At 37.1% G+C, this 18,414-nt stretch overlaps 1 protein-coding gene across 1 annotated transcript in view; it reads right to left on the bottom strand.

Moving 5' to 3' along the window:
* pigg (phosphatidylinositol glycan anchor biosynthesis class G) overlaps positions 1-18,414 on the bottom strand; it is a 66,628-nt gene that overhangs the window by 26,967 nt on the left and 21,247 nt on the right. Inside the window, exons 7-9 of the mRNA XM_044363777.1 lie at positions 13,304-13,521; positions 12,686-12,970; positions 1,746-2,149 (exon numbers count right to left, since the gene is read on the bottom strand). Coding sequence (XP_044219712.1) covers positions 1,746-2,149; positions 12,686-12,970; positions 13,304-13,521 — 907 coding nt within the window. The remainder of the gene's footprint in view (positions 1-1,745; positions 2,150-12,685; positions 12,971-13,303; positions 13,522-18,414) is intronic.

Genomic DNA, 18,414 nt, shown 5'->3' with positions numbered 1-18,414 from the left:
TTTAAACTTTAAAAAGGCACGGATCTTCAATTGTTCACTGGATTTAAGGCTATACAGTTTGAAATTACAACGCCTGAGCACAGACAGGAAATAAGACCTCAAAGGACATATCAAAGTTGAGGAGAAGCCTTGTATTTAGCCGTTAGCTGGATCAGACAGCAGAGGAGTTGGGTACTTTGAGACAAGATGAGGCGGAACACTACCTAGATCTCATTATCCAAGCAACAGGCAGTGCAGGTAGGAGGAAAGGGCAACGTTGGACAGGGAAAAGGTCAGAATCCACATCTCTATTCCACAATGTGATGCATGTTAAAGAACGAACCATAATCCCCTGCCCTGTGCTGTTGACAGAATATTAATGGCTCTGAAACAGTCACAGCTTCACTGAGAAATCACCATTTTTCTACAGTCTGAGCAGAAGGCTATTTTCCTTTTTTGAATCTTTTTAAAAAATGCTAAGTGGAGGGTCCAGACAATTTCTCAGCCAGAAAAACACACTTAAAAATGTGTCAGGAAAGGAACCTTGTATACCTTCCCTTCAGTGTCTGTTATCACCCAGTAGGTAATTTCCTACATTTCCCATAATGGTTTTCAATAATTCCCAGAGAGCAGGAATGAACTTGTTACATTGATCTGTTACACTTATGTGTAGGTGGAGAGACAAATGGAGGTCGAACATCTTGTCACTGCATTGTAGTCCACCGAGGCTACCGTCTTAGCTATCTCTGCCTTTTTATAATGAATTTATTCCTGTGTGACTGCTGAGCATCAGTATCAAACAGTGAGAGTCGCCTATTCATTTTAATTCTGTCAAACTCACACTGAAACCTCAAGATGTTTAGGATAACTGAGATTTTTCCCCTCTCAGCCTCGACTGTAGCTGTGCTGTAAATGACTTGATGTAATGTCCTGTCACCCACATGTTCCCGCATAAAAAAGAAAAATATCCAATACACTATAACACAAGACTAATAGCCCTCAGCTCTGCTAGCAGTCCCAGTGTTCATTACAGCCCACAATACAATACTGTTTGTCAGAACAAACAACATCCTGAAGAGTTTACAGTTATATTCAGTCTATGGGGGAGCCTTACCACTAGTGGAGTTAAAGTCAAAAAAAGTTTGTCTTGAGTAACAACAGAAAAAGGCATGCAGACACTCCCCTAAAACTGATTTATGCATGCATTTAACAGATTTCCTATCAAATTCTACTTCAGATTAACTTCTGAACTTCAATATAATCACTTCAAATGATGATGTGTAATGTGAAAGGCATCACTCGTAGTGACAAACACAGATAAATATCACCCGATCATACAGTTCCTCTCAGCTCTACATAGCATATTTGTATCTATAAGCTTTTTTTTTGCCTTTTTTTCACTCTTACCACTCTCATCAGTCCCATTTCTAGGCAGGCAGGTTGTTTTCAGTGAAAAAGCAGCGATAAACACCTTCCCAGCACCCAGACAAAGTTAGCAACTAGCTGATGAACATACTAAAGCCAGGTATTCCAGGACTTGGTGGAATCAAAATAAAAAAGCTAAACAAGAGTAATTATTGGACTTCAATTCCTCAGGTGGCAAGAAAGAATATATTATAAAATGTAAAATTTAACATTGACATAGTTATTTATCTAATGTTGGTTGTCTCAGAGTTCCATAGTTTAAGAACTTTTTATGTTTGTTTGATTTAGCTCTGTTTACCACTTTATATAATATTTAAATTTAGAATATTGGTCAACCCAACCTGTTAAGCCAATGTCCCACATCAGGAAGATGAGCCCACTGGACGCCAGTCTGGTTGAGGGAGCGTAGCAGCCGGCAGCAGACCAGAGTGAAGGGCGGCGTGGCTAAAGCTAGCCACTTCTCTGAGCAAATCTCTGCCTTGGGGTAGGCAGGGGGATGGCAGTCTTTGGAAAGGAGGATATGCTCTTCTTCATCTCCAGACCCACTCTGCTCTCTGAAGTATTTGCGACAGACATCTTGGAAGACGGCGAGGCAGAGGGTACTGAGCAGAAAGTACCAGGTTTGATGCTCTTCCTCTACAAAGCTGCTGGCCGCCAAGCTGAGAGTGTGTCCGACCGTGCCAGCCAACAGCAAAACATCCAGCTCTGACAGCGACCACTCACTGCCACTGCTCCTCAATGGAGACTATGAAAGAGAACAGGAGTGCATTAAAACAGGAACATTTACAGCAATGAGTATAATACACCCCAATAAAAGCTGCTTTAGCAACAGTCAATGGAGATCCAAATATATTTTTTGTGGCCCACATAGTTTTATTTAAATCATTATTTATTATCATTATATTTTATTTTAGCACAACTCTGTTTTTTTGTATCTTTACTTTTGGTTCCAAATTCTTGGCCAGCTTAATAATGACCCACCACACACTAGACACTAAACCTACTTTCACTTTGCTCAACTCTGTGGTGTGAATCCATCAACAGTTATTATTTCATTGTTCATCTCTGTAGGATAATTAGTTGGATCAGACTACAATTTTAGTGATTCATATCAGTCTACTTAAATATTGAAACCCTATTAGGGATGGGTATCAAGAACCGGTACTAAATTGGTTCCTAACTGGTAAGTACTGAATTATTGATAAGCTCCTGGACAAATGGTGCTGCTATCGGTATTTATGCAACATTAATTCATTCTAACATAGGTGGCATTTTCAAATTCCTAACCATCCCCTAATGATGACGAAGCTGCCGGTGTCAGGCAATTGTGTTTGACATTGCGTAACTTCATGTTTACATTCTGTGCTCTCCAATAATGGCTGACAGGACAAAACGTTCAAAACTGTGGGCTCACTTTGCCCACAGTCTCTCATCTACTATCAGTAAGTTTTACACAACCACAGCATGCTGGTTACGCGAATAGTGAAGGGTTATGAACAAGCTAAAGCGAAAGTTTAGCTTAGTTTGTAACGTATATTACAACTAGTCAAATTCTTGTAAACTTAGCTGCTGGCTGAGATGGTGGCCCCCCTTCCACTCTCTGACAGCTGTACCTTTTATTTTATTAATTTTTTTATTTAACCTTCATCTAAACAGGCCAGTCATTTAAAACAAATTCTTATTCACAATGGCAGCCTGGCAAAAGGCAAAGCCTCGTAAGGGGTAGGGGCTGAAAGGAAATGTCAAAAGTTAAAAGGACCGAAGCACACATCCAAACATTTCCAACACATCCACTACTTACACTTACATACAATCACAACAAGCATTACATAAATGACATGCAGTCTAGCACACAAGCATTGGGAAGGTAGCTAGAAGACAAAAGCATCAGGCAATACAACAACAGAACAAAAGTAGCACACACAAGCAATAAGACAAACAGGCAAAGCACAACAGGAGTAGCAAGAGAGAAAGAATATGCATGGGACAACAGTAGGCAGCAGACAGATAAGGGTTAGGGAATATTAGTGGGTTGGTAAACAGCTGCATGTATTAGTGAGGATGTCCATAGTAGAGTCCTTGAAAGGTGACTTGGGGATCAAATTTTCCAGTTTTAGTGTTTTTTGCAGATTGTTCTAGGCTGCTGAAATGACAACAGACCTAATATGGTGTTAGTTTTGGAAACTTTCGACAGAATATGGTGCGCAGAACGGGTGTTGTAGGCAGCAGTTGTAGTTTGCAACAAGTGACACAGGTAGGGGGGACAGATCAAGGAGGGTTTGTAGATAAGCATGAACCAATGAATATTACAACAGGTGTGTAAGGATGCCAGATGACAGAGGAATAAAGAGTGCAGAGGTGTGTTTTGAAAGGGGCATTTGTAGCAAACTGGATAGCAGAATGATAGAGAACATCAAGCTTCTGGACTGCGCCCTTGCATGCCAACCCATATATAATGTCACCATAGTCTAACATGGAAAGGATGTTCATTTGAACAAGAGTTAGTTTAGTAGAGAGAGTGAAGGTTGAGCGCATTCTGTACAAGAGGTCAATGTTAGACTTGATCTTAGACTGTAACCTGCTGATATGGTGTGAGAAGGGCAGAGTGCTGTCTAACCAGATACCAAAGCATTTGTATTCAGTGACCTGGTCTAAGATAGCCCCGTCGAGGGTGGAAGGGGCACAGAACCCTTCCTACCCTTTTGGTGGTGTTTAGCAGGAGGTTTAGGGTGGAGAAGGCCTGTTGGACCCTAAGGAAGCTATCCTGAAGTGATCTAAGTACATCATCTGAGAAAAAAAAGAAAAACACAAAGAAAAAAAGCAGTTTGGGGGTAGCCATGGTTAGTCCTAAAAAAAGAGATGGACCTACACAGTCATTGCTAGCTAGCAAGCTAGCAGGTAGAAGTGAGTGGGGGGGGGGGTATGTCAGACAAGACACCTTGCGCGGCAGAAAGAAAATGCCCCACCAGTCAGGGTTTAGATAGATAGCCAAAACATCCACAGTAGGCCGCTGTATGTGGAGGAGAATGCGGTCCAGACTGGGAGCACCAACATAACTGGAACAGCAGGAGCAGCGGGAGAAATCACTGGGAGCAGACACGGGACAGCCGTGTTCATTGTATTCACCTGCTCGTTATTTCAGCGGCTTATTCTTATAATATTTTTATTACTGAAAGGGAGGGCAAAAAATCTTTGGATAGACATCAGAGATGCTCCAATGGCCTTCAAGCCTCTCAGTGCTGTCTGTCTGTTATTCAGAGCCTACCTGCAGGCAGTGAATCACATCAGCAGCAGAGGGAGGAGGACAGAGGACAGGATGAATGACTGATACTGACTGATGTCTGTGTTCTTCATTCTTTCTAAACTTCACTCAGTATTTTTGATGTCAGAAATATAATTTATTTTATTGACGTTAGACTTGTTTCCAGTGAGATATTATTGAGTTTATATAGTGACTTTATGAGGTAAACATTACTGTTCCTGCTCTAAAAACAATATTTAATTATAAGTAAAATATGAATATTTTCTAACCATGTACTGAAGTTATTCTTCTTTAAAATAATATATTTTTTAAAAAGCAATTCTTGAGTAATGAAGGAGAACTGATAAAGAATTAGACTGATAAGGAATATCAATAAAAGTTGTAGTATTGATAAAAAACGATACCCATCCCTAAACCCTATCCACTCATTAAATGACCCATGTACAGTAGCTCACAATAAAAAAATTCAATTTACAACCACTTGTACCTACTCTATTATCTCACACAGGTCATTTCAAACTCAGAAATGTTTCAAAGAGAGAAAATATGCCTTTTACACTAAAATCTACTCAATGAAACAATATCCAGACTGTTGTTTACAGTATGAGGTATAGAACGATTTATTGTTAATATGAGATTTCAGTCATTATTTTATACTACTTTATGTATTGAGGCCATTATTTGCCATGGTGCAGCAGATAGTGGCCATTGTAGTCAGTCATTGATGAATGCTTGACTTCTGTGCTTTAGTTTGGCATTTGTCCAATCAAATACGTTTGTGCAAATTATTTTGTTAAGTGGTGACAGCATGTTGTCAACTTACGCTATAATGCAAAGCAAGTTTAAATGAGGTTCAGCCAACCTCTTTGTTGAGAAGCAATATTTTAGTCAGACGAACAACCACCAAATACAGTCATGCATCTTAGCCTGTGTTCACCTTGATGACAAAGGGAAGCTAAGCTTGCACATAAAGTACCTGCAGGCTACAGTATCAGTACACTGTGAGACTGTGGGACTGGGATGTTTCATACTTGTTTTCTCTCACAAAAGTACAGTCTATTACTGTGGCCAGCTTTTTACGCATATACTTTATAAAACATGCCGTTACATTAAATATTCTATTCTGTTGGTTCTGTTCCAAGAAAGAAGAAAGAGAAAAAATATCACTCAAGTGTGGCAAATTTAGGATAGACAGCTTCTAGGTTGCATATATTTTCATACATTATCAGTGTCTGGGTTGTTTTTATGAAACTCTCCTACAATCATAATTTTTTTCCCCGAGCTTTTATGAATGTCTCTCAGATAAAATATGCCGTGAATGGCTAAATATAGTTGTCTATTCTAAACACATTTCAGAGCTGAATCTGGTATTTGGTTGAGGAGGGACTCCTCGTTCATTCTATGCACAAAAATCAGAGTCACTCGTGCATTACTAAGAAGATGAATGTTGTCCTTTATGACCTAAACTTCTTTGTTATCGAGATAAAATGTCATGGCCCAAAGTGTGATTCTTCCAGCTCCATTGATTCCCACTTCAGTCTCTCCTACAGTGGACAGTGGTTGGCCAATTGTGAAATCTCAAAAGCAACAATTCCTCATGTTTTCATTCACTGAATACATTTTCTGCATCCTCAAATGTGTTTGTTATCTTGTTTTAAAGCAGATGGAGCTGTATTACTGAAATAATTTAGGAAGCATTTGCATTTATACAGACTTAATGTCACTCATCTATTTTCAAACTTAGAATTTGCACGTCTTATAAATATACCACAGATATCTGATTTAAGTTGGCATTTATTGAATTAAAGAGAATAACCACAGCAAAAGACCTGAGAGCAACTTAAACTTAACTATATTTTATGAACAAGAAGTAACAAAGAAAAGTATCAAGTATCAAATCTTGGGGTTGTCTTGGACTCAGATCTAAATATTAGCAGTAAGTTAAATCATTGAAGTTGTCACAACTCTACACACACTGGAACAACCTCTCCGATTATCTAAGGTAATGTCCAAATCTGACCCATGTTCAAATCTGAACTTAAAACCTACCTTCATTGCTGCCCATAATTGAACTTTTGTCCCCATTTTGGTTTTATCATTTGCTATTTATTGATCAACTCATTTTAATGATTTAATTGTTTTTCCCTGTCTTATTTTTTTATTATCCAATTTGTAAAGCACATTGAGCTGCCACTGTATATGAAATGGCCTATGTAATAAATAGCCTTGCCTTCTCTGTACTCAAATTCCAATTCTGATGATCAGAAATTCATTTTACTACTCAGACAGGATGCACTCTTCTGTCTGATTTGAAGAGCAAAAAAAGGGAGGAATATTCTCTAAGCTGCCCCAGGGCCATCATATACAGTAGATCATCAATCAATCAAAACCTGAAGCCTAATATGCTGAAAATTGTTAAAGTATGTTGCTCTTCTGTCCTGTCAAAGGCTTTCTCTACATCATGACAAAACACAGTGAAATGACAAGATGATGACCTCTCAATCTGAAATGCAATATTTTGCTTAAAATTATTGATGGCACTGTGTCTTTGCATCTATGCCAACTTCAATTATTTTAGGCAAAAGTACCATGAAACTGGCAAATCTGTTGCAATGCCTCTGGAAATACTTGGGTCTAGTGCATGATTTATCTTATTCTACTGGCAGGCCACTGAACCTGACTTTCTATCATTGTAGTTCACCCCTCTGTAATGGGACTCTCCAGCTTTTGCTTTTGAAATATAGATATTTTCACTCAGGAAAAAAAAGAAAGCTTATTAAACTCTCGTGCTGTTCTCAGGCTTAAGTAGACTCCTTACAAGAGTCATGAGAGACATCTGTTAAGGGGGTCTTATTCTGCTTTTAATATTAGTGGTATTTTACATTTGGCATTTCTGTTTTCTTCAATTACTCTTTTTTAATATTTCCCTACTTGTCAGCTTCTCCGTAGAAGCTACTTCAAATAAAGTATACTCACCTTTAGGTTATTAAAATTCATTCAACTGGAATTCTAATCACATTTTCATTCGAGTGACAAGTTAGTAAGTGTGCTTAATCTTCCAGTTTTTTAACCTCAATCTAACACACTCGAAACTAATCAGGATACCTCTAATAAAAGTTTTGGATGCCTCCTATAATGCAGTAATTTGTCAAGGTAAACCAGGCGCAGTTTTGCACTCGGATCCAAACTGATTCAAGTGATTATATAATATAACAACACTGAACCTCTGACTCGAGATTTCCTTCTTCCATTTCAAAACCTTGTTGTGCAATATTTTCCAAATTCCCCTTAACAGTAATTCAAATTATATATTTTGAAGCTTTTTAGTAGATTGAAATGTATCTAAAAATGTCCAGTAACATGCCAAATTGGCAAAAGCAGATTTGTTTTTTTATCAAAAAAAAATTCAAAAATGTCATGGGCAAATTCATTGGCAATACTAATATAGCATAACAACATCACAGGTTCATTATCTAATCTTGAGATCAAAATGAGTTTGTCAGTCATGACTTAGAGGATGCAGAGTCGACTAATTGTATTTCCTCTCACAGGTTATTACAGAGATAAAGATTTTGGCCATGATTGTAAATGCTTTATCACAATTTCTGGAAGTCATAAGATATAAATAAAACATGACATGCTATAACAGAGCAAGGAGTTATGAGTCTAATAATGGCACAGGGGAAAAATCAATGTATTGCTTTTAAAGTAATCATTATGATTTTAATAAAATTGATTTAAACTAGTAAGTAAGGAAGTAGAAAAGCCAGTTCTATATATGGTGCCTTCAAGTCTAGTTAAAAGTTTTAGTTAAAAATATATCTGCTGCTGCATTCTGAACTAAATGAACACAAGTTACAGCTTTTATAGGACAGATTACAGAAACAGAGTTTATTATCCATAAATATATACTGTTATGGGTTTTTATGGCATCTGTGTAAAAATCTAGCCTGTTCATGGCATTGTACAGAAAGAAACAGCATTTAATTCAAGCACTTTCTGCAAGTAAATGCTGAACATTTCTGTGATTACTTGAATTTTGGGGGGCTGGAGCTGTCTGCCAATTATTATCGTTATTATTATTGTTATTATTATTATAATTATTGTTGTTGTTGTTGTTGTTGTTGTTGTTATTTACCTGCACTTAATCAATCAGGGGCCTGTACTATGAAGCAAGTTCAACATACACAGGATATCTTTTCATCAGCTGGCTTCACTGAACCTAACACTGGTCGTCCAGATAACCAGTACTACGAAGCTGATTATCAACTAGCTCAGTCAACTCTTAAGTTTTCCAGCTACGAGTGCATTCATGTGAAAGAGGCGGGGTTGTTAATTATGAGCGACATCATCAGAACCATGAATTAAGTATTTCATATGATTTAAGATGAAACGGTGATACCAAGTACCAGCAGAAAACTTCTGTTTTAGGGACACCAAAAAGTCATATTCAACGACATGAAATGTAAACAAGCCTGTAATCATACAACAGAATAAGATGCAGAAACACTACATATAATTTACAAATATTAAAAGTAGACTAAGGCTTAAAATATATGTAGGTATTATTATATATGACTTAAGTATAGAGTGAGTATTTTTTGCTATTTAGTTGGATGATGAAGAAACTATTCTGAATATGTCACATAACAAACTTAGAAGTAATGCCAGACTGTTTCTGCTACCGAAACAAAGAGTGTAAAAGTAGTTAATAGTTAAGTTGATGAGGTCTATCTGACAGAAATTGCATTTATAATCATGGGAGCTAATTAACAGTGTGTGGATTATTTTTATAATAAAAGACAATCTTTAATTTTTATTTCCAGTTATCATCACACAGTTGTCTCATGTTATTCTGAGCAGCAGTGATGGAATCAGAGTATAAAATCGTCCACACTGTCAGCTGTCACTCTGGAGATAAAATTAACTTTGCAAAATTAAAGTGCAGCTAAAATAATCTGTTTAGTGTCATAAATGATGTCTCCGTTTGTTAGAAGCTCTGTTTTAAACTACAGTGGAAATAGAAAAATAGAAAGCCTGAATCAGTAAAATGTTTCCACTGACCTATAAAATATATATATTGTTTTACTTGTCACTCTATTGTAAACTCAGGACTTTTGTCCATGTCGGGACCCTGTAGGAATGATGACTCCTTTTTTACAGTGATTTGATTGGTCAGTGGTCGGAGTGTTAACAGGTTGTGAGCCAATCATCTGAAGTTAACCTGCTCCGGAGAAGGTTAGCTGTTCAGCAAAAGTTACCATGGTGATGTATACCAGTAAGAAGTGAACCACTGCTGTAACCCTGAAAACTCAGAGTTGAACCTGAAGTTACCTCGTTAACCCCAAATCCTGCTTCATAGTACAGGCCTCTGGTTACTCAGAGAAACCAGGTTACACAGGTAATTGGACAACACGTTTGCATGCACTGTAACATGTTTATCGTGAATCTACATTTACTGTAAATGCAGCAGGTCACTAATCAGTTTCTCTCCATACCGCTGACTTTACTTTATACTGTGTTCGTCCTGAGGTCCTGACTTTGTTTTGTTGGTGTTGGTGTGTGTGTGTGTGTGTGTGTGTGTGTGTGTGTGTGTGTGTCTGTGTTGGAGCAGACAGCGCACTGAGTTGAGGACAGCATGAATGTGTCTGAATTTCACAAATAGTCAGATGTTAAGCTGTGGACACAAACTTGGTTAGACCTCTAGAGGCTACTATGTGTTAGTTTCACTTTTTGTTTGGAATCATCTTAAGTACAAGTATGCATCGCTTTGTGTAATTATGTCTTCTTTCATCCACCTGGTCCGCTGTTACTTTCCCTGTTTGTAGTCTTTTGTTATGCAAATATGTACTTACCCCAATTACCTGTATACATGGCAGCCAAACCAGGTTTCTCTAATCCCCTACCCCAATTACAGAAACCAGTTTCTCATTTATATGACATTCATGCAATCAGCTAAAGCCGACTGTAACCCGGTTACTTAAGTACATGAAACACTAATTGTGTCATTTTTGTCCAGAGAAAAAAGCCAAACACCAACTGGTGTAGGCTAATTCTCTCCAAATTCTTTGAGTTTATTGTACATATGTGTTCAATGTTTTTGTTTGTTAATTTTGTTAGTTTGCCATCATGCATTGAGCCACAACTTTCTGGATGTTTTGGACTCTTTCAGTCAAAGTCTGGTTATGCTTCACAATGTACAACTGGATGAGGAGATACGCTTTAGGTTACAACTCTGCCCATTACATGCAATTTTTCTGACGCTTGTGTGACATTTAAACTCAATGAAAAAAATTCCAGGTTCTTTCAAGGAAGCCTGAGTCACAGAAACATCTACAGTATATTTCCTCCACCAACTCCAGTATGAAGATTTTAAAGTTTATTTCTTCACACAACCTTATGACCTAACTGGATTTTCTTCAGACTTTTTGCTATATCAGCACTTTCTCAAGTTCCAAGAAGAAAAATGAGATGTAACCTTTACAGATAAATTATAATGAGCAAAGAGGTGAAGCAGTAAAGAGGAGTCATCTTTTAGACCAATTTAAACTAAAGACGGAAGGCTTGCACCTTCAGAATAACTAGTCAACTGGATTGACTGGTCACATTTAGAGAAGAAACCTATATACTGGTGGCAATTACTCTTATGTCTTTTATGTGTTTTATGTGTTCTGTTCAGGTTGGTTGTATTTCTAGAGGTCATTAAGTCCCACTTTTTTCAAATCTACAGCTGGCAGAGTCTTAATGCTGCACTTGCACATGTAAAACTTCATGTTTTACAACATATTTATTACATTTCTTATTTTTTTTCCTAATACCACTTTATATTGAGGGTGATAGTCAACTATTTATATATATTACGACTATTTTAACTTTTTCCTTCAAGCCACAAGGTTGTAAAGCAATAAAGAGGTAAAACAAAACTTTTTATATTGCAGAGTTGAAAGCATCATCCAGCTCAAGACACATAATGATCTCTACAGATTCAATTCTGGTGAGATGGAAATGTTTTGGATATGAGTGCAATGATTGCAGGGTTATAAAGCCTAAAAAATAATTCAATACATATGCTATTTAAAATGATGAATCATATTCATCAATGTAGCATAGTGGTGCAGAAAAGTGAAAATCATGGCAGCCATTGACTTCTAGAGTAAACCTGCAGCAGAACAGACTGCAGTAGCTTCTGTGACAAAGTTTCCTTTGTTGTGCTGCTGGCATTAACAGTTCAGCTGTTTTAGATATATTGTCTGAGTTGCTTGACTATAACTCTCACTGTCATTGCACTGATTAACCAAAAACTCTATATCATATAAGCTACATAAACAATATAATTTTTAATGTTTTGATTTCTATAGTTTTATCACTGCATTAATAATGCAAAACTTTCCTGTGTGTTACTGTAATTAAGGGGTAATTAATGAGGCTTTTTGCAATCTTCTATTAAAAACAAATGACAAGGTGTGCATACAGCCGAGCACTGTTTGATTAATATAAATGATGCCCAAAATCTCTTGCTGAAAAACTGACTTTCCAACTGTCACAGATCCAAGAAAATCTACTAAAACTTTTTCTCAGGCCTTTGTTCCACCGTACAGAAAGTGATTTAAAGCTGCATTGGTAAATATTTTGCTAACTTTGCTAAATCACAAAGTGGGTTTACAATAGAGAAGAGTGTGCCATCCCATCCTGAGCCTCAGTAGATTTAGTAGATGTTCTCTAAAATAAATTCTCATGTCTCATAGGTTCATTTCTCTACCTGCAGGAAGAGAACACTTAAAACGTAAGAGCGAAAATCTATCTTCTAAACTGCAGTGACTTAGTTTTCTATCTAAGCTGGATTCACAAACATTAATCATTTTCCTCTCTCGTACCTTTAATATTCTTTTGTATGAATCAATCAAGGATCAGCTGAACTATTGAACAAGTTAGGTTAAATATTTGGGCAATGTGAGGATAAACATCTGTTACAGTCTCTACCTGTGTTTGGGTGCACAACTAACAAAGTGAAAAACTCACCTTCCCATGAACCTTTGGTCCCAGGGGGAGTCGTCTTGTTGCCATAGAGACCAGAATACAAAACATCGCTGAGGAGAAGGCAACAGCAGCAAACACGAGACCCCAGGAGAGGCTGCAGAAGTAACAGGAGCTCTCAGCAGATGTGCACACCAAGACATGCACTGAGGCGAGCAGCAGGCATAAGAGGTAGAAAGGCAGGGAGAGCAGAGCTGAGAAGACTGGAAGATCCACTACTGCCGCACCGCTGAGAGCTTCTGGCATCGCCAGCAGTAAGACCAACAGCAGCTTAAAGGACAACCAAGGGGGGGGGAAAGAATGGAGAGAGGGGACAAAAAGGTTTTTATTTAACTTTGATCAACTTTTTGTTCTGATACAACCACACATACCCAGCAGTATATGGACACAACAGAGGACGAGTTTGAAGTTATGCTGAAAGTTTGTGGTTTTAGTAAAAACTATATTTTACTTTTAGAGGTATTTACTCCTTCAAAAAACAACATTGTCAAATGAGGACACTGCTCTTTCTGAGAGTATTTTTTATTTTGTCCCTACGCAGCAGTGTCACTAATCTACCAATCTTCAGAGTGTTTAGAATGAATTAAATTCCTCTACACTCACCTGAAACACAAACACCATGCCTGCGATCATGGAGTACATGTCGTACTTGCCCAGCTGTTTGCTGAGGGCTGAGCTCATGGCGGCCAGGGCATCCAGGTACTGCTTCAGGACCTTTTTGCCCATATTGCTCAGCACCTCTGAGGTGTTTCCCTCCAGATAGAGCTTCATCCAGCTCCCATGAGCCTTCTCTGCCACACGGTACTGCTCAAAGCCTGCCTCTGGATCAGAAAAAAGAAATGAGGTATGTTTTATCGGGGTATGCTATTGATTTGGTGTTGTACATCCATAAAGTTGTGGAATTTGTGTGAGAAAGATTTTTTTTTAAAGGTAAAATCGAAGCAGCAGTGGCCATAATATCCTAACTTTCAGCCACTAGTATTGGGTCACCACTTCCAACAATGCAATCTTTCACTAGTCCCTTCCTGCCCACATCTGTCACACTCCACATCCCCAGTTTGTAACACAGACTGTCTGATGTATATTTGAAGTCTCCAACACCAAGCTGAGTTGACCCTGATGACATCTGGGTTATTTTCTCACACTTTCAAAAGCTCCTCCAGAGCTACAGAAGACATTTTTCAACCCTTTTTACAGATTGAGAAGCACCATGATGAGTGGTCTTGTATAAAATTGGTGCACTGTTGTTTAGAGTGACAATTGTGAGAGAAAATTGAATAATAGGTTATCATTTTATAAATCTTTTGTATATATTTTAAAAATGTTTTCAAACTAAGGGGTCAATATTTGTTTTCAACTGAATGTGATGTAATGACATTGTCATTCTAGTACACAAGGTAGTGAAGAAATCCTATTCCTTGGCTAGTTGAACTCTTGAACTTGTTTCTGTCCGAGGGTTGTCTGCTGACCTCTGGGGTTAGCTAGAGGTATCTTTGTCTTAAGCCTACTGTTTTAGAGACTGTGTGGATCATGCAGTACCTAGACAAGCTGAAGTTGAAGGATGTCCGTGTCTGAAGTTATTGATTGACCATGAGGTCTCTGTAAGATCGTATGACTACTTGTTAGTAAGAGGGACCAGGCTGTTTTTAGCTCTGCTTCTGGAGAGGTATAAAGCTGTCTGGTTTGTGTTCATAATCTTTAGAGGAAGGGCCAGCTGAACAAGATGCTTTCCCTCAAAAAATACAAGATGATTGTATTTTTGTTTGTGTTTGGACATTTGTATAATTGTTACTGATGGCGTGATGGATTGCACAGTGTCTACAACTGCTTCAACAAGTAATGTTTAATGCTTTCTTTATGTCTCTGTGTGGTTCTTGAACAACGATGAAAAATTTCCACGACACAATTAATCAAGATTTACTTGACATTAATGCTTTTTTGCCTATTATTCAAAGACTTGATGTTACTGTGATATAACCTTATTGGAACTGTGGCAGTAATCATATAGATTTGTCAAAATGAGGAGGACATTTCAGCATCTCATTTATTCAAGCCTTACAGGTTTCCTGATGCGGCATCACATCAATTTTGCACTATTTGTTTATCACACATTCTCTGCAGCCATTTGATACACCAGGACAATTTAACTTATTTATGAAACCACACAATCTGAGCTTTCCAATTATGTAACTTCAACCTCTGCTTCCAAAATGAATTAAATATTTCCAGTATAAAAAGAAAGCACGATTGTTAATTGGCAACATTATTTCCTTGCAGATCTCAACAATCTGTCACCATATCGTGACATATTTAAGAATCATTTTTAGATGCTAAAACAGATTTGCAGCCGTTGGAACAACTGCCAGAGATGCACTTTTTTGCTATCAGTTTATTCAAATACAAACTGAACCATCAGAAAATAAAGTAGGGAAAAGAGATGCCCATCTGGAGTGTTTGATCTCTTGCTTTTTAGACTGCTGCTGCAGCCTATACTACTATATTTCATCATATAGGAAATATAGATATTGCATAATAATTTGTTTCCTTATGAATGAGCATTCAGTAATTCTATTTATGACTCCATCAATCACTCTGCTGGTGTATGTTTGATGTTTTAAACTGGAAATCTATTAAATCTTATAATTTGCTTCATTTGTTTTCTGTGTCAGAATTGTTTCTTAAATTGAAAAGATAATATGCCTGTGGTAGAAAAAAACAAAACATTTAGTTCTGAAAAAAGCAAAGTATAATTTGTCAGGATCCTAACTATGACAAGCTATGACTCACTCGCATGTTTACTCAAAGCAAATGATGCCTGTTTTCATTTTACTTCAATGCTTTAGGAGCCTGTTCAAGGACAAAGCAATGTGGAGGTTTGATTTGTGGTATACTTCGGTGAAACACACACACACACACACACACACACACACACACACACACACACACACACACACACACACACAAAGCAATATTTTGCAGTATAACACCTATCTCAGCAGCATAGGCATAGAGATGATAAATAGTGACTATGGCTTTGCCAGACAGAGGGGTTGGTAGAAATATTAGAACCTTAAGCCACAGGCATGAATCATACAATATCGATGGCCCTGGCCTTGTTTCATCTGTCTAAAAGTACAGGGATTGGTTAATGGCCCTCCAAAATGCCTGAGGTTAGAAGCACAAGAAAAACACAATATGAAGATGGAAACATGGGAGACAGACGGAGATTGTGGCAGAGAGATGCTGAGAGAGAGAGTAAGGTTACCTAAATAGGAATAGTTGAAGAGTTGAACTTTAACAATGTTATTTTCATGTTTTGCAGATTATTCTTACCCTGGGACAAAAACAAGTCATTGTCACTACTTTACAGAGATTGCACAACAAAGACAGAATCATAAAATATCCAATTTGGGCATCACACTCACACTCAGAGTGTCTCAGCATTACAAATCTTTACTTAGTGATTTTTTGACTGAAGAACTTTTTTGTAGAATATCATGTGAATACTGAAATCAAGAACATTTCTTTACAGTGACTTCTTTTAAGCAACTTCTTTCACACCCAGTCAGCGCTGACCCCAACAGGTGTCCAACTGTCATGCTATTTAAAATATCATCCTAGCAGTATTTCCCAGCAGTGAAAACTATTGCATTCTACTCCATAACAGCTTCATGATTACCCAAGTGGACAGATTCAAAAAAAATCAACACATCCAAATGTAGGTCTGCTGAAATCATTTCCATTTCATCTCATCACTATGGAAACCAGAGACCAAAATAGAGAGGAAAATGTGCTGCCAGAGTGGTAAGTTTTTCATGTGAAAGGAAGTTGTTTGTTTCAAATCAAGTTTTGAGAATGCATTATTTGCATCTTACCAGACTCTTACACTCAACACATCTGGGTGTTCTTCAAGAAAACATGTTGCACATTTGTCTTTCACTGTCATACACTGATTTAATGTAATCAGTACCTTGTGTTAAAATTGGGACAAAATACAAATGAGTATGGGCACCAAAGATGTACTTAAAATGATGATGCTATAAGTAACATCTTAGATTTAAGTGAGAAATCAAAGTTTTACTTTTAATCCTATTTGTAAACTTTTGAATTAAAACTATTAACCTAATTTCTTAAAAATACTCAATAGTGAAGTTTGAGAGGACTCAGGATGTCTCAGAGGTTGGTTCAGAGTAGATCTTGGATGACTGCAGTACAGAAACAGAGGTGAGCACACACCTTCTGAGACATGTTGTGTACAAAACATCACTGGTCATGAATGAACAATATGTTCTCTGAAGCAATATGTACAGTATTTTTCAGAAAAGTCTAGTTTTCTGTTGTTTTTTTGTTTGTTTGCATTTAACAGGAGTGAAAGTCAATATGATTCTAAATTCTCCTTAAGTGATTTTTCTGATGTACCTCATCTACCAGCAGCAGAATTTATTTCCCCCGGCTTTCTTTTTGTTTTGATTTCAATTTCTTATTACTTCCAAAATTATATATCATGAATATATTATTGTTTTTTTTTTATTGTTGTTAATTTCACATGTTAATTGCTACTGGAAAGATTAAGAATTTAACAACAATTAAATTAATTTAATAAAAAAATGCATACATTTTTGCAGAATAACATATTACTAAGTAAAATCTAACAACCTTTTCAAAGGATGAACAATAGGGCAGCTGTAGGTTAAATCCTTGTGTCTGATTGGCTATTCCTGCTCTCCACGTACATGTGATTAATCACATTGATCAGCTGAGAGTTGCCCTTAAAAGTTCTTCACAGTGAATAGGAGTAAGCTGCTTGATAAATGTGTCTTATTGCTCACACATGACAAAGAACTTATTTTACTCCTCAGTTGACACTAGGGAGCATTCTTAAGTTTAATTTTCATACGTCTGATAAATATGGGCCTAGATCAGTTTTCTTTTATATTGAAATACTGCTCAGTAATTGAAAAAACTACATTTTACATTTTTAACTACAGTATATTTAATTAATATCTAGTACATTCTTGTAAGAGGACTACTTCATACTAACCTTTTCATCCATCCAGTCTAATTACCATTTGAAAAACAAACAGTACCTTTTTCTTGGTTCAGAAAATTCTCATCAGGTAGGGTGGCACCAGGCCTGTAAATGTTCTTGGCACTACTAATTATTTCCTTGGTCATCATTTCAAAAGCAAAACTATTCCATTCGGATAAAACAGATTCAGTGAAAAAGTAAATACATTTTCAGATTCAGATTCAGAAAAAGTGATCTGAAAGATTATGAAATCTTAAAGATCCCCTCCAGATGTTTTAAGATGTATATAAAATACTCTACTTTGAATTATAATTTGTGTCTGATATGGTTTTTCCACAAAAAAAGTTCTATTACAGTTCTATTATCTTGTTAAAATCCTTAAAATCACATCTCCTTCTTCTCCCTCATTAAAAAAATCCAAAGTCTATGAATATGCAAATATTTCTCAATTCAGAAGTTTAACTGTTGGACACAAGATGTCTCCTCCTTCACTGTAACGTCTATTCTCAGTGTTTGTGCACTGGAGGCTTCAAATTTCCACATTACACTTATATATGTATGTATGTTATGTATAAATTGAATATTGGACCAGGACTGGCTTCCAAACTAGTTGTGATGTCACAAATCCTGCTCATAGACCCGCCACTTATAATCTAATTTTCCAATGAGTATATGATTCAGCAGA

This window comes from Thunnus albacares, chromosome 10 (genome assembly GCF_914725855.1).
Source record: "Thunnus albacares chromosome 10, fThuAlb1.1, whole genome shotgun sequence".
Classification (NCBI taxonomy): Eukaryota; Metazoa; Chordata; class Actinopteri; order Scombriformes; family Scombridae; genus Thunnus; species Thunnus albacares.
This window is presented reverse-complemented; position numbering and strand designations above follow the sequence as displayed.